The sequence below is a fragment of the Megalobrama amblycephala genome, linkage group LG1 (assembly GCF_018812025.1).
Source record: "Megalobrama amblycephala isolate DHTTF-2021 linkage group LG1, ASM1881202v1, whole genome shotgun sequence".
In the NCBI taxonomy this organism is placed as follows: Eukaryota; Metazoa; Chordata; class Actinopteri; order Cypriniformes; family Xenocyprididae; genus Megalobrama; species Megalobrama amblycephala.
This window is the reverse complement of record NC_063044.1, coordinates 3,821,481-3,846,817: the sequence shown is the minus strand read 5'-3', so window position 1 is coordinate 3,846,817 and position 25,337 is coordinate 3,821,481. Positions and strand designations below refer to the sequence as shown.

Below are 25,337 nucleotides of genomic sequence, written 5' to 3'. Positions count from 1 at the left end.
GGGGGTTTGACTTGTCAAACTGAGGTGGCTTTTTCTGGACCTAACCGATTAACTTCTTTGCAATATCGTCTGCCATTTTAAATGTGCGAACCCTTAAATTAGAATGGATTCTGATTGGCTGTCAGTGTTTTATCATCCTGGCAGTGATCCCAATGATATGGTTTCTCTCTATCATTATCGTTATAGCTGTGGCATGGACAGTGCTATTCTCTTATATTTAGAATGATTTTTAGAAGTATGTCTTTATCGTTGTCTTTATCGTTATCTTTATAGTTATCGTTCTTGGTGTGAACGGGCCTTAAGGGGTTAAATGGCCAGGCTCCACAATACATTACAGATCTTCTTCTCAACCGGAAATGTTCTAGGCCCCTAAGGTCCACAAACAGTTTGATGCTGACTGTGCCACTGGCTTGTTTGAAGTTAAAAGGATATTGTGCCTTTTCGGTTGCTGCTCCATGACTATGGAATGATTTGCCGGTACATATAAGGCTATCTTCCGATGTTGATCGATTTAAATCCTCACTGAAGACATATCTTTTTTTTCTCTGGCTTTGGATCAATATAATTTTGTTAATTAGTGTGTTTTCCTATCTGTTTATGTATTTTATTGTAGTGTATTTTCTTGTGTTGTTCAATTGTGCTGCACTTTTGTCAGCAGGAGTTGTTTTAAATGTGCTTTAGAAAAAAAAAAATGCCTCTCTCCTCCCCTATCACTTCCTCATATCTTCTCAAATAAAAGCAAAAATTGATACAAAAATCTCAATCTCAGATCTCAAAAAAGATACATCTTTAAATTCATCCCCTGTAAAGCACTGCTGCCACACACTGATCCATTTCTAGACAGAGTTTTCTGATTGGCTGAAAAAAGTGCAGGCTAACTTTTTTTTTTTTGGTTAATCGTGCTGTCACAGAGATTACTCAGCACATCTATTTCAGTGATATCTGTCAGGTGGCAGGGACATTTCATACCTGCTATTTCAAAATAACGATTACAGCACCTTTAAATTTCTCAATCTAAAAAAAACTTCATGTCCCCAAAATAGGCTTCATTATTTCTCATTTCTTTCTTTTTGATTTTGGGAAAAATCCAGTTTTCCATGATCCATCCTCTTTAATGAGCGAACTCTTCTGAGGTGCGCTGTGTCCTGTGCACTCATATTTTGGATAATAAGAGCAGGCGATTAGCCCGCTTCTCCTGCTGGTGGAGGGAGACTCACGCTGGGTGTAGCTGAAGTGAGACGAGTCCTGTCTGTCTCTCCCGGTCTCCTTCCACTCTCTCTCTGCGCCGCTCCGTGGTTTTGCATGCATAATGGATGAAATGATACACAATCTGCTCAGCCTCCTCTATCATTTAAAGCCCATGAATAATGGACAGCAGCCCACCTGCCTGTTTGCTCTGGAAATAAGTGAGAAACGAAGCAACGAGTCTTCCGATGTGCTCGTAGCATATTGCTTCCTACCGTGTGGGTATTTGTTCTTATTTGTAAAGCGCCTCGATCCGTTGCGCATGTGTGTATTTACCGGCCATGTGTGGGTGTGTGTAGGTGTTTGTCTTTGCTGGCAGAGTGGGTGTAAGTCGAGAGCCATGCATGCGAGGTTATGCCAGCACACGGCTCTCTGTGGCCTGTTTTCGTTCGCCCTACTCCCCCTCCAGGCTTTGGCCGTTGTTGTACAGCCACGTGCTTCATGCAGCCAGACGGTGCTGTCTTCATAGGCTACATTTGAATGCTCTGGCTTACTTTTGCAGAGCTCGATGCTAAGGACATTTTCACTGGCCCTGCCTCAAAAAATAAAGTTATTGTTTTCTCTGTTTTTCACCCAAGTAACTTTATATTTGAATAAATTAACTTATTATGACACCACAATTTTAGATGCCAGTGAAATTTCACAATTCAAGTTCAAAGTTCAAACATTATTAATCATGGGAGTGAATAGCAACCAAAATTTTGTAGCCCAAAAAAGCACACCTTTCCATCTTAAAAGTAATCCATACTACTCCAGGGGATTAATAAAGGCCTTCTTAAGAGAAGTTATGGGTTTTTGTAAGAAAAATATCCATGTTTATAACTTTATAGACTATAATCACTTGCTTCCAGAAACGTCCGTCTGTGCGTTCATGAGAGAGTCGAGTTCCGGCGTATGATGTAGGAGTGTAGGAGTAGTGTAAGCTACTTCCGCCAAAAAACTCAAGCTCCTCCGACGTTTCTCTTCAAAAACTCTTGTTTTAGACTTCCAATTTGTAACTGGTATTTTGTTTTGCTTTATCCTTTGCTCTTCCATGTTCTCTCTTCCTCTGGAACTCGAAATTATACATGTGGATTATATGTAGGGCTGCAAGATTTATCGCAATAAAATCGCATGCGATATGGCAAAGGCTGCAATTATTTTATGTGCAGCTTGTCAGAGCTGTACGGCTCTGTGATCAGTAGTAAATGCTTCTCCATCTGAAAGCCAGAGGGCGCTCTCGCACAGAAACTCAAAATATGCCCTGCAGCAGAAGAAGATAACACACATCATTCCGTTGTAGCTGAATAAACGGAAGATTGAAATGCTTTGATTAATTAAACATGACTAATAAACACGACTGCCTTATTCTGTGTAAGAAGCCACATCATCTCACAGAAGTTATGAAGTGAGTTTGGAGTAAAAACCTGTTATTAAATGTTGTCTTTTGTTGGACAAGATGTTAATAAATGCTTCTCGTGTCTGAAAAGAAGTTTGACACGTGTTGCTTTTTCAAATGTACATTATAAGCGTCTCAAACTCGCAGTGCTTTCAGATGTATTAGCATTTGGAGCCATACTTCATTGACAAGCCGTGCATAAAAAACAATTGCAGCCTTTGTGATTTCATAATCGCACTAAGAATCGCATTTAAGCGATAATCGCGTTCAAGTTCGATGTTATTTTTCGTATCGTGCGATATATAGTGCAGCCCTAATTATATGGATATGGATATTTTTCTTTCGAAAATGCAACACTTCACTTCAGAAGGCCTTTCTTAACCCCCTGGAGTTGTATAGATAGCTTTTATGATGGATGGATGTGTTTTTTTTGGGCTCTTCAAAACCTTGAGGGGCTTCCGCACCAGAGGAACCTTTTCATAGTTCCTAGAACTATTGCCAAAGTATCCGTATTTTGCCGTGTCCGCACCTCAGGAACTAGGAACTTTTTTAGTTCTAGGAACTCCTTTTGGGGGAACTAAATTAGCTTCTACTTCAGAGTAGGGTCTAAACCAGCACTATAGGAACTATCAGTGACGTAAGTGTACGCTGATTGGTCAAACGCATGTCAAACACCGACACTTGCCATTTTTAAAAAGCCGTGTAAACATATTTACTTCGAACATGCCATGGAAAACAGCAATAACAGTATTTACCTGTTGTCTGCAAGGTTGTGTTCTTTTTCTCTGCCTCAGTATGTAATACTGAAAGTTGTCATAGGAGATTTTGTCTCTTAGCCCCACTTTTTGCTCTTGTAGTCGCGTAAATTATGCGTTTACATTCCAACTTCTGTTATCATGAAACCCACGACACACAACAAACACAGCTCCAATCACGGCATCCTCCTTTCACCGGTTTTTAGTGTTTGTAAATGCCGTGCTTAAAGATGCCAATATCGGCGCTTCAGAGTTCCTATTCCCGGTGCAAACGCAACCAGGAACAGGCCTTGGGGAGAAATTAGTTCCGGGGAACTATACTAGTGGTTAGTTCTTATAACTGAGTTCCTAGAACTATTCGATGCGAAAGCCCCTTTGGTTACTATTCACTCTCATTATAAAGCTTGGAAGAGCCAGAATATTTTTTAATATAACTTCCATTTGACTTAAAGAAGAAAGTCATATACACCTAGGATGGCTTGAGGGTGAGTAAATTATAGGATAATTTTCAGTTTTAGGGTGAACTATCCCTACTAAAGGTGAAATATGTAATATTTATTTATGTCATTATTAGTATGCCATTCATGGATTTATCTCCCCCAAAAGTGTAAACATTGAGCCTCTCAAGCACAATCAAAACATTGAGAGCGGTCCACTTAGATCTGTCAATCTCTTTCCAGCTCAACATATAGCAAGAGATTGGGGTGTGGCTACCATAGTAGGCGGAGCTAGATGGTGTTTAGATGGAAATAGAAGACATTCAGCTTCAGTTACAGGAGGGCAAGTCAAAATTCACCTCATTTAGATCTTCAAAGATTAAACAACTCATGAGCACGTCAAAGTGAACAGGGTGTTGCGATGCTACACGCTACAATGGAGGCTTCAGTACCATACAGCGTCATGATGCACCCATTCAGAAAGACAAATGTACCAGTTTATAATGTGACAGTGACATGCAAGATGCATTGGTTGTGTTTATTATAAGCAATTATTATTATAGGCGTTCGTATTTGCTGTAGACTGTGTAAGTCTTCTCAATTGCTTACTCACAGGGCTCCAGACTGTGACTAAATGGTCGCATCTTTGCGGCCCCTTTTTTTGCCAGTAAATCTTGTTTGAGGTCACAATGGTGCCACCACATTGCAAAACTGATAAGACCTGCCATTTCTGTTTCATATGAGAAACATCAAACGGGAAATGAAACAAAAGTGAAACGTCGCTGTGAGATCTAGTGGGAAGCGTTCAAATTCAGTGCAGAATTCTCTGATTTAAACCACAGATATCAGATCACATGGAATCCAGGAGAACAAGTGCCACAAACAAGTTAAGTCACCATGGATTTAATGTAGTAACGCTTACTGAAACTATGGTATTATGACAGAAATACTTGAATACTTTTACATTATTAATTTCAGGGTTCATGCAAACCTTTAAGAGTGGAAGTCGAGCACTTTTCAAGGACTTTTTAAAGTGCTTCATACTTTTTCCCGCACTTAAAAGCTCTAAATATGAACTAATTTTTATGTTATTTTTAATGTGATGATTTGTAAAACTGAAAGTTTAAAGATGAAGGAAACTAACACTTCTAGGCAAACAATAAACATGAAATTACCACTAGATGGCAGTATAGAAGCACTTATTGACTCTATAATATATGGAAAAGTAGGAAAAGTCTCATGAAAAACAAAAACTTCTTCAAATTGTGACTGAATTACACAGAAAGCAAGTAAAGAGTGCTCCTTTTATAATCACTGAAACTGTCAGTCCAATGTGGTACATTTAATAACAGTTGAATATTTTTCCCTATATTACTGTTTTTGCACGTTACTGTTAATAAGTTAATTTTATTTGCATATCAATTCAAGTTCAGTGCTTTGTCAATTTTTTCCAGTGAATAAACATGTAATAATATTAGTAACTGCACTTTATTAATCAATGCAAACAATTACCTTTATGATTAAAAAAAAAAAAAAGTGCCACCAAATCATGTGCTAGCGCCACCTTCTGTAGAACTTAGTGGCATCAGCGCCACTGCTCTCAAATGTTAGTCTGGAACCCTGCATGACACATAACAACACAGCTAAAAGTATTCCTAATATTTTGGACCTTTTCTTTTGTTTGAAAATATGCATTGTTTTTGTAATTCTGCTAGGTGCCACTACTGTCAGAAACTAAATACTTCACCTTTAAGCTGGCAAGACTTAAAAATTTGCAAATCATAATCTTTCATGGCGAAGCAGCAGTCGGGCCACTGACAATTCCAGTGACAACTGGAACCTCAGCATCTTTCTCGCTGGCCCCGAGCCATTGGGCAGCCCTTATTATCAAGCCCTGTTTTATCTCATCATCTCTTTGTGTATGACCCTTCTTTTATTATGTAACTGTCTGTGTGTGTTTTTAAAGCATGGTTTGTCTTTACCCTCGGGCTCTGCTGTATTGTGCATTAGGTGGGCCGGTGATTTCAGGGAAATGGCGGCTGGATTCAAAGCTGAATGCACTGGCTTTGATCAGGACCAGATGTAGAGCAGGAACTCCTGGAGAGACAGGCTTACTCATTAAGACAGGCTCTGATTGGACGACTCTCGAACCCGCAGACACGCTTTCAACCCACCCACAGCATGTGGGATGCCATCAAAGTGGAAAAAGACACATTATAGGCAATTCATCATGTGTTTTTATATTGTTCCAAAGGCCTGAAAGATACCAGATACAAGTAAATGAACAGAAATGTTCATAGTATTAACTAGCCTACCTCTTCTACATCCAATTGTATCTTTCAGGTCAGCTGCTATCATGGTAGATTGACAGTTTGACTATCAATCTATCAATTTCTAAAATTTAAAATCCCATTTTATTTATTTATTTTGCATTGAAATTTTTATGGCAACAGACCTGTTATTAGCTCAGGAGTTGTTAAAGGGTTGGTTCATACAAAAATAAAATTCTGTCATCATAAATTTACCCATGTCATCATATACGCACCCCACAACAAATCATTGTTCCAAACTTTCTTTTGTTTCTTTTGTGTCTTTCTTCTAAGAAGATATTTTGAAGAATTTTGTTAACCAGTTTTGATGACCGTTGATTTCCATTGTATGGACAGAATATTTTTTTTTTTTTTATGTCCTCATATAAGAAGGTCATACAGGTTTGGAACAACATTTGAGTGAATAAATGATGATTTTTTTTGTGAACTTTCCCTTTAAATCAGTGGTTCCCAAACTTTTTAGCTTGGAGTACCCCCTGAAGGGATTACCATCCTTCCGCGTACCCCCTCTCTTCCACTTAGACTGCAGTCACACCTTTACCATTAAGGGACAATTTTTGCCCCCTAAATTGATTTTCTTTTTACCTTTATGAATAACTTTATAAAATAAATAATGTTTTAAATAAAAAATGTCCAATAGAGAAATATGCAATGATGGTAAAACTAAGTAAAACTTTTAAATATTAAACTAAAACCGCCAGTAGGTGGCAGCAAGTCACTGTTTTTATGAGTGAGTCATCGAGTCATTCATTCAGTAACGAAGCAAGTGGCTGTGAATGAATCATTGAATCATTGACTCTCACGATTCGTTCAAAGCCACAGAATTGTTCGCGAAATACAGACGTGTGTTGTAGTTCTGCTGTGGTTTTCGTTAGAACTATTATTTCATTGCTAAATAGAGTAAATACTGACAGAACTGTGTTTAAAATTTACGTTTTATTTTTTGACCTGTTGTATAATAATGCCACGTTTGCAGTCATGTGGATATTTGGGAACAATTGCATTCTTGCTCGTTATCATCATTAAATACAATTCACACAAGGTATGTTTTTGTATCGGAGAAAGATTGTCTTAAATCAAAATTAATTCAATATCTGTGTCTATATTTGTTCTTCGTGCGAGTAAGCGCTAAATCTCTACTTTTACAAAGGTGCATTGTCGAGAACGACAGTAATTTAGCGCGATTTAAGGCAGCAGGTTCGGCACGCAATCTATCATTTGCATGCTGCTTGAGAATGCTTTTTGTGCGCAAAAACAAAACAAAAATAACGACTTTATTCAACAAATTCTTCTATACCCTGTCAGACTCGTACGCAGTTGATGCAGTGAATGCAGTTCAGAGCTTCCGTGTTTACGTCTGAACGCCGGCTCAATATTTAATGACAGAAATTTCATTTTTGGGTGAACTAACCCTTTAATGCTCAAATAATAACATACTACTTTTTTGTTTATAGCAAGCAACATCTGAAGGTAACTCTATCGCCTCCTTGAGTACTGAAGGTTGTAACCGCCACAGTAACATGAACATGCTTGTGCAACTGGGCTGTATGTGGACTGACTGAATGCCTGCCTTATTTTCCCTGATATTACCATTAAAACCGTACCTCTTCTGTCCTCTGTGCTGCTTATTAAATCTGTGGATATATCAAAGTATAATGACTGAAATTTCCCTGCTCTCAGCTCACAGTTTGATCTTAGAGGGTGTTTGTAATACACCACAGTGTTATTAAATGTACCCTGATTTGGCTGCAAGATACGGCAGTGGCCATTCATTTGCAAAAGCATTGCAGCCTCTTAGGAATTGCGGGCCTTCAAAAGATGCCACTGTGCTTTAATATTCATTGCTACAAGGGACCAGATAGTGTCTTGGTTTGTTTGTGTGTGTGTTCTGATATGAATGCAAAGAGGTTGCTCCTAAACATTCGCCCCCTCACTCATGAATAATTTGATCAGTTTTGCTACCCCTGAAAATTGAGCTTGATTGCTATGAATGACTCAGGACTGTTTGCCCCTCTTCCATCTATACTCACTTTCTCTTTCTCTCTCTCTCTTTTTTATTTTTTTTATTTTAACAGGGATTTCCTTCCCCGAGGCTCAGGCATCGTCACCCGGAGGCCTCTTATTCTGCAGCTAGTTAACAACAAAGCTGGTGAGTGTGTTAATGAGCACAACTGAACAAAGCCTTTTCAGGTACGTAATATGTATGTGGATGGGTGAAACCACATGCTTTCATGCTTATTCATACACAGTACCCATAATATTTAGTGTGGCAAAATGTGTCAGATCAAATGACACATCAGGGGCCCTTTAGTTTTCCGCTTTAATTTTTCTGGATTGCATTTTTAATTACATTTTAATAATTAATTACATTCTAATCAATTGAATCTATAAAACTTTAACAATTTAAGAATTTAATACAATTTTAACAATGAAAATTAGGGCACTATTAAATGTTTTTTTTTTTATCTATTATTTTTATTTTTTTATTTTTCTGTGGTAATCAAAAGAATGCATAAAATGTTAACAATTCAAGCTTCTAAAATGTAATAAAATAAAAATTAAACAATTCCTTTTAATTCGAATTCCAAACACTGTACTATTCATGCCAGGCCAGTAGTTGGCGATGTTACTTTGTAAAGAAACACTACATGCCTATAGACTGAAAATATAATATGCATGCACATAACATTACCACTTAAAAAAATTGCTTTTTTTTTTTTTTTTTTTTTTTTTTTTTTTTTAGTTTACATGGAGATGGTAACAGTATAATTTTCAAAACCCATTTTCAAAATTGTGTGTTTTCAGGCCCCCAAAATGTAAATGAATGGCCAAAACGCTCAAGAAGTTTTCAGTTTTTAGTTGAAAATGTTGTTGTGTAAACGGCCCCTAAGTGTACAATAATTCTTATGATTTATTCTTCCAAATTTTGACATTCTATGACATTCCACGTTATACATAAACATGCGTTTTATCATGCATAAAATGTTAACAATTTAAACTTCTAAAATGTAATCAAATAAAAATTAAACAATTCCTTTTATTTGGCAAGCAAAGTTCTGCACAACAAAGGTTTAAATTAAAATATGAACTAAAAATCTTTAAAAAAAATTATTGTTATTAGTTTCAGAAGTACATTCTGCTGTACAGTAGTTATATTTTTCTGTCACCATTTCTTCAAGTTAAACCATACTTTTATTTTGCAATCATGAAGACCTTTAATGGCTCGTTTCCACTGAGCGGTACGGTACGGTACGGTACGCAATTTTTGCCGTTTCCATTGTCAAAAGTTGTGAATGGTACCCTAATTCTGAACCGTACCGTACCACTTTTTTGGGACCCTTTCGTTGGGGTACCAAGCACAATAGTACCGTACCAAAAGTGTGGAGCTACACTCTGCAGAACGTTGATTGGTTGACAGAGAATCGTCACTTGCGCGTGCTACAAGGGGAATGACAACACAAGAGGCACCACACACAAATGTTGTTCAGGCAACACGTGCATTGATTATCTTCACTTCATGTAGGCTATATAACAAAACAAAATATAAAGCACAGCCCTGCCTATTTTCGTTTTTATTTAAAAAAATATGAAACCTATTAATATGTGGTTCAGGCAATATGGGCATGTACTCTGATTATCTTCACTGTATGTAGCCTATAATAAAATGAATTAAGACAAAACAACCTTCTCTTTTTGTTAAAAGTCAGTTTTAACAGCTGCTCTCGGCTGCGTACATTAGCACCGAGCGCCCGGTGATCACCTGGATCTCACAACTCCGACAACGTCAGATCAAATTTTCAAATAGGCGCTATCTTTATAAATAAACCACAGATTTCAGGTTTAAACAACTACATTCTCGCCTGAAAAACTTTTAAAACTACATTTCATGACACAATAAAATAGTTTTTAAATTACGCGGGTTTTCTCCTCCGCTTGCTTAGTAGGTTCTGCTGCATGGACGTCTAAACTTTGCGATCTTGGTATTCTGAAACTCTGAATGTTGGCGTGCAGCAAGCAAAGCTCGTCTTCTTCTTGTGACAGACAGCCTCAAGCCGAGAAGCAAGAACGAGATCTGCTGTATGTCCTCCATTGTTGTTTACTGTGTCGTTTTCTTCTTCGCGCGAGAATGACGTCAATCACTACTTTCCGGCTAGCGGCTACACCACGCCTATCAAGTAAGGGTACTGTTGGCAGTGGAAACGCAAGCCTGATCAAGGTGTACCGTTCCGAACTGTACCGAACCGAACCGAACCGTACCGCTCAGTGGAAACGAGGCATTAGAGTTTTTTTTTTTTTTTTTTTTATTTTACTATAGTTTTTATCAAATGAAATGGTGAAATGCTGGTTAAGTGACGATGAAGTTAATGCATTCATGTCTTCATATAGTGACCACACCACAAGCATCATACGTGCTTAAATCTGGGTAGTAGACGTAACTGTGCCGCTCATTCACACAGAAACATGTAGAATTTTTAAATGGCAGTCTTTTTGCTGTTTAATATTTGAAGACACTTATCTATATCACGATTTGATTGTAGCTGTGTAAATGTACCCTTAGTGTACTAAAAGCGGAAAAGTTTTTCCTTCACGTTTTTGAAAGGTTTGCATCCAGTGGGCAACGTTGACTCAAAATGTTCCACGTTTACATGGATCTGTAAAATAAAAAAAAATAAGACTTAAAAACACTGTACTAATCATGCCAGGCCAGTAGTTGTCGATGTTACTTTGTAAAGAAACACTACATGCCTATAGACTGAAAATGTAATATACATGCACATAACATTACCATTTCAAAAATTTGCATTGTTTTGTAGTTTACATGGAGATGGTAACAGTATCATTTTCAAAAACTTGCACTTTAAAAACCCGTTTTCAAAATTGTGTGTTTTCAGGCCCCCAAAATGTTAAATGAATGGCCAAAACCCATAAGAAGTTTTCAGTTTTAGTTGAAAAATGGTATTGTGTACACAGCCCCTAAGTCTACAATAATTCTTTTGATTTATTCGTCCAAATTTTGACACATTCTATGACATTCCACTTTACACATAAACATGCGTTTTATCATACTGTAGTTTGAAAACAATAAAAAAAAAAGTTATTTATTGCAGTTCCTGTTGCTATTGGCACAAAAACGTCACACTTAATATTTAACTAATAACGTCATCTTATTCAGATTTCATACACAAGGCAGTTCTCCTCTGAAAATTCCCCTTCTAACATTTACAGCTCTGAGCCACTTTACAAGCAATTATCATTTATATGGCTTTTCAGTATGAATGTACTGTAATGTAGCGAGAACATTGAAGTGCAGATGGAGAATTAATTCAGACAGAAAGACATTACTGAACAAATGATCTTCCGAATGAGTGTAATTGACCGTAAAGTTGAACATAACTAAGCTGAACTGCTGTTGTCTGCTTCTAAATGCATAATATCTGTGGATCATTCACATGATTGGGAATCGAGAAGCAGAGAACAGGTTCCATTTTGAATACTTGTATACTACTTTGTAATACTTTAATACTAATTTGGTTTCTTGAATGTCTGCAATATTCCACAACATCATACTGAAAAACTTTAATGAATCAGACTGATTGGTCACAATGTATGTGGTAGTTCACACAAAAATGAAAATTCTGTCATCATTTACTCACCCTTAAGCTGTTCCTAACCTGTATTAAAAAAAAAAAAAATGTTCTGCTGTACACAAAGGAAGATATTTGGAAGCAGATCTCGCCCCCATTTACTTTTATAGTATGTTTTCCTACTATGGTAATCAATGGGGGGCGAGATCTGCGTGGTTACAGATCATCCCCTTGGAATTATAAGGTTCTATCTGACTTTTTTGTCAAAATTGAGTTATTCATATTCTGTTAGAACTTATTTAAGTTGTGCACATTTTGGTATTTTTTTTTTTTTTTTTAGAAAACAAAAAGGTTCTATCTACAAAGTCACACTCTAACTTGGTTCTATAGGGTTCTATCTGCGTGAGCCAATCAGCACTTCAAATACACACAAGAGGACCAATCAGGATCAGCATTCTTTGTCATGATTCCGCGATAGCGGAAGAGACCACAGAAAAGAGCTAAATTGGTGAAGAGAAGACTAAATAATTTCACACAACGTGATGTTTATTAGAAACCTCATGATCGACTATTTTATTTATGATCTTGTCAATGACAGCAGCCCAAATTCCAGGGAATTACAGTCTTTTTGTGTGTTTTGCCAAGGCTGCCAACTGCCAACTGCCGCTGAATGCGTGAGACTCACGCAATTGACCCAATAGAGTGCCCCAGGGATGACGCGTTTTTGTAGGCCAACCCGGAAGTTAGCGGCGCACGGGTTCCCTCGGTTGAAAGCCTATGCATTTTTCCCATAGACTTTTGGAAAATCGCAGAAAATAAGCTCTGTGTTTAACAAAGGGTTATGACACTTACACGTTTTGTCTATCAAGATAATCTTTACAAGTTAACACAACATTTATAGATTTTGAAGCCTAAATAAAGTCGTCAGATATAAAAGGCTAACAGTAGGCTATAAACGGACTACAGCACACCATAGTCGCGGATCAACGTCATCATCACCACCAAGCTTCCTCAAACTTTATTTAGAAAACAACTTTATTTATAAACATGCTCGCTGATTATGATCTGTGCTGTTATTAATACTTATCCACTTTTTCATGAGAAATGCTGTCCAAATGTCCCGTTTTTAATGATGACGTCTAAAGTCCCCGCCAAAGGAAGTAGTCCCTTTTAGCAATTGGTTATCAACCGCCGATTTTAAGACACAGTAAAAGTTTAAAAATCACAAGTGGGTCATAACTGGTGTTTTTTATGTCATAGATCAAAACGTGAAAGTATTTAGAGGCTTTGTTAACCACAGACCTTATTTCAGGCGATTTAGCAAAAACCCATTCAAAAAACCCATAGACTTTACGGCATTGGAACCGGAAGTCCGAAAATGCTAACTCGCTTCCGGGTTTTGCCTACAAAAATGCGTCATCCCTGAGGTACTCTATAGCGCTCATAAACGGCCATCGATGGCATTCTCAAGTGAAACGAGTCGAGGCTTGGACCCGGAAACGGCTTTCCTTATGTCACGACTTAACAAGCGGATATCTTTGAATGGGGAAACATCAAATTCTCCAAAGCTGTTCACCAAGCTTTCGATTAAATTTCATATTTGTAATCACAAATGAAATCGCCCCTTCATAAGCCCCTCCCCATAACCAAAGCCCCACCCCCAAAATCTCACTCTAAGCTGAACTCAAAAGTTGGCAGCCCTGGTTTTGCTGTATCTGATTGCTGAGGAGTTATTTCAGTTAGACACCACGCTAACGTTAGCCAGCAGTGCTATTAAGAGGATTCGGGTTTTGGAATGCAAAAACTTTGAAGCTCAATATCTCAAATCTGCTTTGAACGCAGATAGAACCTTATAATTCCAAGGGGACGAAACATTCTTCAAAATATCTTCATTTGTGTACAGCAGAACAAAGAAATTTATACCTGTTTGGAACAACTTGAGGCCGAGTAAATGATGACAGAATTTTCATTTTTGGGTGAACTATTCCTTTAACTCTTATGAGCCTGCATCTTGTTAATGAAACTGTCATAATGACTCCCAGAGTGGAATTACTGACTCACTCACTGAACCGCAAGTCATCGTAACTTCCATACATGGCTTGAGACACAATCACTTTATATCATGAACAGATGTATTCACATATAAACATTGATCAACACATAGAGAGCACATCAAATATAGTAAACGAAAGCTCAAACTTGCTTGCTTAATATACAAGATGCTTAATGTTTTTGTCATTTTTTTTTCATGTATCTGTAGTTTTTATTTTTTAAGTACATCAATTTAAACTAAATTAAAATAAAACTAAAATTGTTGGTGAACTATCCCTTTAAATCAGTATAATTACTGTAGGCCTATTTCATTGCAGTTGAAATATTTGTTAAAATAATTGCATTTTTTTTTTTTTTTTTTTTTTTTTGCTGTTGTGTGAACTAAATCATGCAGCACTTTTGGAAATTAGTATGGAATAAATGTTTTGAAAAACATCTTTTCTGTATATTATTGTGGAATGGTGTTATTATATTTTATAACCTTTTTTAAACGTCAATATACTTTTTATTTTAGTTTCGGTTTTAGCTATATGTTTGTTTTTTATACTTAATATTCTATATAATTAATTTTATTTGAAGCTGAAATTTATCTCAACGAAATTTGTTTATTGTAACAAATCGTTTTTATGGTTTTAGTTAACTATAATAGCCCTAGTGTGGAATGCTATCTCTCAAGTTTTGTGGCAGTGAAAGGGTTTAGCCTTTAGGTGAAAATACCGCTATGGTTTTCATGTCTCACATGCTTTGATGATGAAATGTCATCTGTCATCACACTATCACTCTAATCCACACTCTCCATCTCTCTGTAGAATATGCTGAGTTCTTGCACTGCAAAGGGAGGAAGTTTGTGGACTTTGATGAAGTCCGGCAGGAAATTGAAGCAGAAACCGATAGGATTACAGGGTCCAACAAGGGCATCTCTCCTATTCCCATCAACCTCAGGGTGTACTCTCCACACGGTAATACAACACAAGACTCCCCAAGAAACCACTGCTTTCCTCAGTCCACACTCGTAATCGCGGCAGCCATTGTTAAAATGTTCTCTCTCTCTCTCTCTCTCTCTCTCTCTCTCTCTTCAACAGTATTGAATCTGACTCTCATTGATTTGCCCGGTATGACCAAGGTTGCGGTGGGCGACCAGCCGGTAGACATCGAGCACCAGATTCGAGACATGATTTTGCAGTTCATCACTAGGGAGAGCTGCCTGATCCTTGCCGTCACCCCGGCCAACACTGACTTGGCCAATTCTGATGCCCTCAAGGTGGCTAAGGAGGTGGACCCTCAAGGTGAGGATTGCTGGGAGAGATGAAATAATGAAAGGTGGAGGATAGAGTTCACATAGTTATGGAAACCTATAGCATAGCAACCATGAGTGAATTTGGTTATTTTTAGTGAATCCCAAATGCTCTGGTAGTGAATCAACTTAAATTTAGGTTATTATTATTATTATTATTTTAAATAATCCTGATCAAGTAATCACAAACAATTGGAGAAGTCACGGAAAAGTCAATGAAATTCATTGGCCAATAGAGTGGGAGTCCTGTGGAGACCACACAAGCCCTGATGATGTTGTTAATATGTTTTTGTTTGTATTTCAACAGGACTGCGTACCATTGGTGTGATTACTAAACTGGATCTAATGGATGAGGGTACAGATGCTCGGGATATCCTGGAAAATAAACTCTTACCACTGCGTAGAGGTAGGAAGTTTGTACTTAAAACATTACAGAAGTGTAATTTACTGTCAATAACTTATGAGTCATTTTATGTCTCAGTAACCATATACACTACTGTTCAAAACTTTGGGGTCGATATAATTTTTTAAAATATTTTTGAAAGAAGTCTCTTATGCTCACCAAGGCTGCATTTATTTGGATAAAATACAGTAAAAACACTTATATTGTGAACTATTATTACAAATATTTTCTATTTTAAAGGGATAGTTCACCCAAAAATTTTATGTTTATCTGCTTACCCCCCGGGCTTCCAAGATGTAGGTGACTTTGTTTTATTTAACCTTTATTTTACCAGGCAAATTATTAAGAACATGTTCTTATTTTCAATAAAAGCCAGGTGACTTTGTTTCTTCAGTAGAACACAGATGATGATTTTTAACTCCAACTGTTGCGGTCTGTCAGTCGTATAATGCTTGTCAATGGCAACACCATCTATAAGAGTAAAAAAAAACATGCACAGACAAATCCAAATTAAACCCTGCGGCTCGTGACGACACATTGATGTCCTAAGACAAGAAACTATCGGTTTGTGCGAGAAACCAAACAGTATTTATATCATTTTTTACCTCTAAAACACCACTATGTCCAGCTGCATTCAGCATCCGGTTAATTTGGATTTGTCTGTGCATGTTTTTTTTGTTTTTTTTACTCTTATAGACTAAGTTCCCATTGACATGCATTATACAACTGACAGGCTGCAACGGTTGGAAATCATTATTTTTAAAAATTAAAAATCATTATTTTTGTTCTACTGAAGAAACAAAGTCACCTACATCTTGGATGCCCTGGGGGTAAGCAGATAAATTTTACTGCCCACTTATATTCCTGGACATTGCATGGGGTATATACTGTCAAACCATCCAACCCCAACACAGGCTGTTTAATGTCACTTTCCTTGTCCCAGGTTATATTGGTGTAGTGAACCGTAGTCAGAAAGACATAGATGGCAGAAAGGATATTCGTGCTGCACTTGCGGCAGAAAGGAAGTTCTTCCTATCCCATCCCAGCTACAGACACATGGCTGAAAGAATGGGAACACCTCACCTGCAGAAGACCCTCAACCAGGTAGGAACACATCACTGGCTGCGGCGTACATATTGCCGGTCCGCATGGGAAAATGCGGCTATGGAATTGCGCAAATAACTGGCCATTTTGGAATGGATTTTCGAATCTTATGTTGCAAAATCCTGAAAATGACTTTGTTTGGTGAATGCCACCCTTGTGCCTTTATATTTGCATATCACATTCTCACTTCCCTTTCTTTTATTTCTAGCAATTGACCAACCACATCCGGGACACGCTACCCGGTTTACGCAGCAAACTCCAGTCTCAGCTTCTCTCATTGGAAAAGGAGGTAGAAGAGTATAAAAATTTCCGCCCGGATGACCCTACGCGAAAGACCAAGGCTCTGCTGCAGTGAGTACAGTAACGTGACTAGCTTCTCTAACTAAAGCAATTTCTAGGCTAGGGCAGATGTGCATAACTCTGAGTACCACTTTCAGGATGGTCCAGCAGTTTGGAGTTGACTTTGAGAAATGCATCGAAGGGTCCGGAGACCAGGTGGACACAGCAGAGTTGTCTGGAGGTGCCCGGATTAACCGAATTTTCCATGAGCGCTTCCCCTTTGAGCTGGTCAAGGTAAAGTGCCTCTATTTTCAACAGAACTCTCAGTTTTGTCTGCTTTTGAACTGTCAAAGTTTGCCTGAATGATTGTACGTGTCTAGAATCCAGCAAATACTACTTTGATCTTAAGATAACAAGTCACAACAAGTTCCTGGAGAACCCACAGGCGCAGTGGCAAGTCCCTGTTATGAAGTCTCTCTTTCTCTTTCAGATTGTGTTTGATGAGAAGGAGCTCCGGCGAGAAATCAGTCACGCCATTAAGAACGTCCATGGTGTCAGGCAAGTGGTGTCCCATTGACTGCAGGCGCTTGTAAACCCTGTAGGCCATATAGTGGCATGAAAGCCATGGCACTTCTTATATCCTCTGTTCACTGACTAATCCTTCACTCTTTCACTGCAATCACACACTTTCTTTCTCTGTCATGTTTTATGATAAGGCCATGCTTTCCCAACGCAATTACCAGAACCGGTTTACTGCTCACGTCACATCTAATTAAAATATTACAAATTGCATTTGTCAGTCGGTATATATCAGTAACAGTATTTTTTGCATGTCTCCACACTTTTGACAATACTGTATTTTTTGAAAAATAAGTTGCACTGGGTCAAAATTGCAAAATAACACAGGTAAGTCACAATGGTGTGTAGGTCACACTTTATTATTACATTCAGAAATAATGTAAAGTACAGGTAAATAAAACAATACATTTACAAGCATTATAAATACTATGAACATGTATTTTAGTTCCCTAAAAAAATGACAAAAAAATATTTTTCATTTTCTCTCCAACGTTTTTTCTATTATGATTTGTCGCACATCATCTTTGCAGTGTAGTTGCTTATTCATCGAGATTACGGGGCAAAAATATCAAACATGATTGAAAACATTACGGGGTCAATGTTGGCTCAAACCCGGCCCAGATCATATTGTTTAACTACTCCACTGTTGTAGTTGAGACCAGCTCATTCAAGTGTAAGTCAAGACCGAGACCCGAAGAAGGTCATGCTCAGCCTTGACAAGACCAAGACCATGAAAATATAAACTTAGACTCAGACTCAAGGACCAAGACCATGAACATATGAACTTTGGAATCGAGGTTGGGCCGTGAAATTGTGATCTTGGTCCCGAGGACCAAGACCATGAATAAAATAGTCTTGGGCTCAGAATCGAGGACCAAGACCATGAACATATGGTTTAGAGCGATTCGAGGACCAAGACCAAGACCGTGAAAATATGGTCTAGAACTCTGATTTGAGGACCAAGACCATGAAATTGCAATTTTGGACTCGAGGATTAAGACCAGGAAAACATGATCTTGAACTCGAGGGCCACGATCAAGACCGTGAAAATATGGCCTAGGGAGGACCAAGACCAGGAAATTGTAATATTGGTCCCGAGGACCAAGACCATGTAAATATGTTCTTGAACTCAAGGACCAAGACAATGAAAATATAAAATGTGGTCTTGTACTTGGCCTCAATGGAGCATGTGGACGGTCTTGTCGGATTCAACCCACTTCTGCTCTCGGTCTTGACTCTGACTCAAATGAGCTGATCTTGATTATGACATTTCTACTCAAGCTTACCGCGTGTCTGCAACTGGAGTGAGCATCGATTAGGTGAGATGGTCCTCACTGCAGAACACGAGATCCAGGGGGCGAGGTTAGATCCAACTCTTTCCACTTTACATATCCCTAAACCTACCTGTCTCCATCCCCTTATCCCTAAACCTACCCATCTTCACCCCTGGATCTGGATCCAACTGCTCCCGCTTTACATATCCCTAAACCTACCTGTCTCCACCCCCTGGATCTGGATCCTGGATCTCGTGTTCTGCAGTGAGGAGCTACTGTATTAGGCTGTGATAGGGGTGTCTCTTGTCAGACCCTAAAAAATTAATCTGTAACTGTAAAAAGAGTGTCATGAGGGCATGGCCTAAAATGATTCTTAAAATCACTGAGGAACCTTGTTTTCTCTGAAATGTCTAATTGACTTATTTTTCCCCACAGCAAGCCACACTTATCTGTCCGTTTATTATTTAGGATTCTGTTTCTAGTCTTTGTGAGCTTAACCAATGTCTTTATCGTCTTCTTTCCCTCCACTTCACCTTCAAATATCCTGTTTTCATTTGGTTTCACTTCTGTTATGTTTAATTTTCACGTCATTGTCACAAATATTTGTCTTTGAGTTACTTTTTGCCACTTTTGTTGTTTGTTTTCTTTCTCCTCACTATTTGTCTCCGTCCTCTTATGTCCTGCTGTCTGTCTGTCCTGTGCGTTCTCAGAACTGGGCTGTTTACTCCAGATCTGGCGTTTGAAGCCATCGTGAAAAAGCAGATCATTAAGCTGAAAGAGCCCTGTCTGAAATGTATCGATCTGGTTATTCAAGAGCTCATCAACACATTCAGGCAGTGCACCAACAAGGTACTGCAGTACCCCAGCCTGGCCACAGGGGGGCTTCCAGTGAGGGGGTCACACTACACCTGAGACAAACAGACAGTGCTTTCAGCCAAAAGCACAGAGCGAGAGTTAGAGGTTGAACGATAGACTTTGGGGAGTGTGTTTGCGTGTCGGTGTGACCCCCTCAGCCCCCTCCCGACTGCCTTGTGCGCTGGCTCTGCTGTCGTGTGTTGGGGTGTTGTGACGGTCTTGTGATAAGGTAGATGAGCAGAGAATGACACTCTCTGGTCATCTGCAGTCTAAAAGGGATGAGCCGTGGGTCTGCAACATCCTGCTGAATGCTGAGCATGTAGGCAAATATTGAAAATGAAATGTAAGGGCCATTGAGGCCCATTCACACCAAGTCCGAAATGCATATCAAGTAAGGGTGGGATTGTTCAACTGTCTTAATGAATCTAGTGACAATTCTTTTAGTTCCTTTGAGTGCAAGTTGAATGTAGAGCTGTTTATTGATATAATCCAATGTGAACAAAACAAGACAATGACTGAAGTAAACTTGACTGAGAACATAGACATGAATATAAACGTGAACTAGACGTGACTGGTCTTGACAAAACTGTACTGACATCAATATACGACAAGCCAACAATGGAAACATGAGGGCTATTTATACAAAAAGTACCTTACAAACAAGAAACACCTGAACACAATGAACCAATGAAAACATGGCACATAAAAAAAGGAACCTATTCAGAACATGACACATTAGACAATGGAAGATCACATTAGGGGAATGGGAATTACATGACAAACAGGAACATGAATATGACGAGCAGGGCGGGCGAGAGATTCGAGGCCGGTGCGACTCGCAGCCGATGCTCATTATCACTCGCCCTGCTCGTCACAATGAAGAATAATAATAATAATAATAATAATAATAATAATAATAAAACACATGAAAACATAAACCTGGACAAAGCCACAAAACAGGCATGACAGTAACATTACAACACAACTCAAAATGCACATCAACATATGAACCTCCAGTCTGATCCTTTTGAAAAAGAAGTAAACTTTAGTGTACTTGTTTAATACTGTGTAGTAGCATAGGACTTGGAGTGAATGTGTTTTGCCGATATTATTGTTTAGTTGTTTTGGAGTTGAATAGGCTTTTCTAGGGTGTTTATTGTGGTGCAAAAATACATAATTCATGGATGTGAAAACCTGCGACTCCCCCTTTTAGAGGTCACTTTGTATCTGTTCATAGATAAGCAATGATTAATCAACTAAAAGTTTCCTCTCTGTTTATTCTTCCCCTTCTCTATGCTCTCTTCTGCCTTCTTTCTCTTTTTTTCTGTGCTCTTTTAACACCTCAACACTTCTTCTCCCCCCTGCCCAATGGCATCACCCTGACCCCCCTCAGAACGGGGTTGTTCACCCCTGACTTGGCTTTTGAGACTATAGTGAAAAAGCAGATCCGCAAACTGAAAGAGCCCAGCCTGAAATGTGTGGACCTGGTGGTGTCCGAACTCACCACCCTCGTCAGGAAAAGTGCTAACAAGGTAACCAGGAGCGGACTGAGAAGAGGCAGAGCTTAAAAACAAAAACTCCTCCCTCCATTTCCACTCGCTGCCGCCCAACTGTCCTATCAGCTTTCCACCTGTATCAAATCAGCCCCGCCCTCTCCGCCACACCCATCGTGTGTGTCTGGAATGTGTTCATGTCACTCATGTCCAAAGTTCTGTTCCATAACGAGCCTTACATTTCCATAGTCCCTGTGACTCCAACAAATAGCATCCGGATTGCTTGGAAAAACAGGGTGTTTCTAAGTTGAATCAGCTTTAGAGCCCCAGTTCCAGTGTTTGTCAGTGGCACATTACCTTCTTTCGCTCTTTGTTGCCTTAGTAGAGCATCAGTTAACCTGAACCACTGCCTGTAAAATTAAAAAACATACAGTGACAGATGGTTTGCCAACCGCTCCAGACACAAAAGGCTGCTGCTGTTGTCATAGCAACAAAGAACCAGTCACCTGCCATCTTGTGGTCATAGGAGGAACTGCAGTACAATACTTGTGTTGATTCTGTCTTCCCTCCCCAATGTCACACTTTTCTTTCTTTTTTTTTCTTTTTTTTTAAATTTTCACATCCTTTCCTTTTTCTTAAGTCTTTTCACTTTTTCACTCTCAGATTTGGAAGAGTATTTGCGTGATTTTTCACGTCAAAAATTAATTATTTCCTGCACTTCACAACATACTTGTTAACATAAAATAATTTTATCACTTAAGATTAATACGTTTTAGTAACTAGGGATGGGAATCGTGAAGGAATTTAACAATTCTAATTCCAGTTCCAATTCCATTTTGAATAATTATTTTAATACATTTGAGGAAGCACCAAATTATTGTATGAACACACTTAGTTCATTGTATCCAATAATTAATTTAAATCTTAGTACATAGTAGTTAAAGACATTTAATATAAAATGGGTCCATAGAACATTTAAGACACAGTTCTTGGCTTATTTTAAGTCTAATTTGACCAAAAATAATGACTTGCCATAAATTATGTTGCTGTATAAAGTAATACGCTATATCTACTCCATAAAATTTTTGCAACAGATTACAAGCAACATAATTAATAAATTAAATTCAACAAATAGAATTGAGTTAGAATGAATCAAATTAATTCCTTAAATGTCAACCATTTAAAACGAGTAAAATTTAAACAAAAATATCTGAATAACAGACAAACGTCAAAGATGAATGAACAACTCTTTATTTTTTATTGCCAACATTGAAGACACCTGATGATAACAAGCAGAAACACTGAAGGAAAGAGAAACACAAGAATGAACAGAGATTTAGATGTTGATGTTGATTTTATTGAAAATGTTTGGTCGCCATTATTTACAGTGAGTCCATTATTAATTCAATAACTACTCCAGTAGGTTCGGTGAGTGAATGAATGAGTCATTTAAGTCATTTAATTTGTTGGCGGAAAAGCTGAACACTTTTCAAGCTAAGAAACCGATCTGCTCGTGCGCGAAGTTAAACGTTTAGTTAGAAGTTAAACGAAGTTACATTTTTATATTTATGTAGCCTACACAATAATATTCTTTTACACTCTAATCCTTTTGTTTTTAATATTTGGCATGCTTGTGTGATGCGCATCCTTGTGTGTAATAAGCAAAGTCAACGCGCACTGTGGACGCGCCCAGAGGCGCAGTTTCTACCAATGCGCTCTAACAAAAAATATTGCGCCATTGACTTTAGACTTTAGACCAGGTTTGAGTTGGTCTATGGCGCAATCTATTTTCAGCTCCTTAAAATAGCAATGCGCCGGCAATGCGCCTGAACACACCTCTTTTTTAGACCAGCACGCCCATGGGCGCACTAACTGGCGCAAATTTACTATTTACTAATTTAAGGACGTGGCGCTGAACGGGAAAAACGCGAACGGCGCCGGACGCAAAATAGCAAACACACTTGCGCTGCGCCTTGCGTCGCATTGCGCCAGGTGTATTATAGGGCCCAATGTATTTTGTCTTGGTTTTGTATAAACCTTTTGTTTCGTCTGCATTAATGTAAGAATGTATATAATAACCGTTAATGGAACAAAACGTAATCATTTGGCTGTAGTATTTTAAGTCAAGTCATTTTTATTTATATAGTGCTTTATACAATATAGTTTCAAAGCAGCTTTACTGTGGTAAACAGAAAACTATTGAAAATAGTCAGTTTACTGACTGTGTAAAGTTAATCAATTATGAAATAAGTTCAATTCAGCTATAAGCAGAAGACGATAGTGTCGTTATTCAGTTCAGTGTAGATTCAATTCAGTTCAATAACTGTCAGTGTTGCGAAATTTGTCAATTATGAAACAAAGTTGATATTTTAAATATTTAAGTTTTAAATTTAAGCCATTAATGATTTAAAATCATATTCACAACCAGTTTTCGATTCCCAACCCTAGTAACAGCATCCCTTAAATTTGGTTTACTGCACCTTAGAACTTCATTTATTCATTCACTGTCTTTTCCTAGCTGGGAGTGAATGCTGTCTTACCTGCACAACTTGCTGAAATGCCCAAATCTGCATGTTTGTGAGTATGAGTGTGCGCATATCTGCTCTCTCTTGCACTGATTCTTTTTGTGCACGGTGGCTTAGCTAAAACTAGTCCTCACATCGACCTGTGTGAAACGGTCTACCTGTGGTTAGCTTCTACCACTTTCATGTCGCAGAACGCGTGTGTGTGATTATGTATGTGTGCGTGTGGCTGTGTGTACATGCTGTAGCCTGCATCTATCTGGTGTTTTTCCCCGCAGCTAAGCTCTTACCCCAGACTGCGAGAAGAGACCGAGAGGATCGTCACTACTTACGTCAGAGAGAGAGAAGGCAAGACCAAGGACCAGGTGCGAGACCAATGAGAGATCCACTTTTATCACTTGGAGTTTTTCATAATTTTCTCATTGTGCAAAATGACTGTCTTTACCAGGTCCTTCTGCTGATTGATATTGAGCTGTCATACATCAACACCAACCATGAGGACTTCATTGGATTTGCAAAGTATGTGTAGCATCCAGTGTGGCACATTCTAGGTCACACCTGAAATTTTGACCCCTAACCTTAGCAGTGCTTTTGTCTTGGGTGTCCAGACTTTTGACTGTCTTTAAGTCTGGTTCGCTGTGCAGTTTTATTTAGACTGACTTAGACAGGAAGGGGCTATGTGGCCAACATGTAAAGCAACCAACCACAGTTGACCTCTTTACATGATGTTTAGCAGAGTTAATCTGCTATGAGTGAAATCAGCATATGAGTGTCTCAAACAAAACCCTTGAATCTTTCAAAGGTTCAAAGCTATGAATATAGTACTTGCAACTATAAAATTCTTGATATTTAAAAAAAAAAAAAAAAAGTTAACATTGAATATTACAACAGTAGTTTGTAGCCTTCATGCAGTTCACAATTATGGCCAGGTTCGTAAACTTGTTTAATTACAAGTAAATAAATTAATACTTTTATTCAGTAATGATGCATTACATTGGTCAAAAGTGGCACTAAAGACATTTATAATGTTACACAAAATTTCTATTTTTCTATATATCACTGTTTCCACAAAAATATTAAGCAGCACAACTGTTTTCAACATTGATAATAATAAATGTACCCTGAGCAGCAGATCAGCATATCAGAATGATTTATGAACAATCATATGACACAGAAGACTAGAACTTAATCAAATATATAAAAACAGTTGCAATTGCAATAACATTTCACTTTTTATTTAATTTTTTTATATTTCAACATGCTTTGGAAGCATTAGTACATTTGACATCCCCAAGCAATATAGCCATTTCTGTGTTGTTCTTAGGGCATTTAAAACAACAATATTTTAATGTATTTAGAAAACCTATATAGGTATTTCCAGGATGTTTTTAACCTCCTAAAACATCTTTTGGACTGCATCTCCTGTGTACTGTCAGTGCAGTGGACTAAAATGATCAGTTTCAGTCCCTCTGCCTGTGCATTATGGGTAATGCATTGGACATAACTGAAGTGCACTAAAATTATCAGTGCATGTCTTTGACCTCCCAGACAACCAGTGTGCGACTAAAGACTTGCATGTGAAATGTCTGCATGCTCAGTTGGCTACTGTAGAGCTTTCAAGAGTTAAGACAGAGGTAGCCTACAGCATCAAGCCTGTCTGACCCTGCTCGTCTTGCGTGTGTCCCAATGCGCATGTCGTGAGTTTGTCAGGGCACCTTTGTTAACGGTTCTCATGCCGTCACTTTCAGTCTT

General features: G+C 38.3%; 1 protein-coding gene across 10 annotated transcripts in view; it reads left to right on the top strand.

Annotated features, from left to right (window-relative positions):
* Positions 1-25,337, top strand: part of dnm2a (dynamin 2a) — a 62,282-nt gene that overhangs the window by 12,486 nt on the left and 24,459 nt on the right. For 4 of the 10 annotated variants that reach the window (XM_048168734.1, XM_048168572.1, XM_048168491.1 and 1 more), the window contains exons 2-12: positions 8,221-8,294; positions 14,592-14,741; positions 14,865-15,068; positions 15,384-15,482; positions 16,423-16,583; positions 16,792-16,934; positions 17,021-17,156; positions 17,353-17,420; positions 19,426-19,564; positions 23,864-23,950; positions 24,034-24,104. In XM_048168734.1, coding sequence (XP_048024691.1) covers positions 8,221-8,294; positions 14,592-14,741; positions 14,865-15,068; positions 15,384-15,482; positions 16,423-16,583; positions 16,792-16,934; positions 17,021-17,156; positions 17,353-17,420; positions 19,426-19,564; positions 23,864-23,950; positions 24,034-24,104 — 1,332 coding nt within the window. Of the gene's footprint in view, positions 1-8,220; positions 8,295-14,591; positions 15,069-15,383; positions 15,483-16,422; positions 16,584-16,791; positions 16,935-17,020; positions 17,157-17,352; positions 17,421-19,425; positions 19,565-20,963; positions 21,103-23,863; positions 23,951-24,033; positions 24,105-25,337 lie in introns of all 10 variants that reach the window. The other 6 variants (XM_048168646.1, XM_048168404.1, XM_048168245.1 and 3 more) reach the window with 2 other exon arrangements.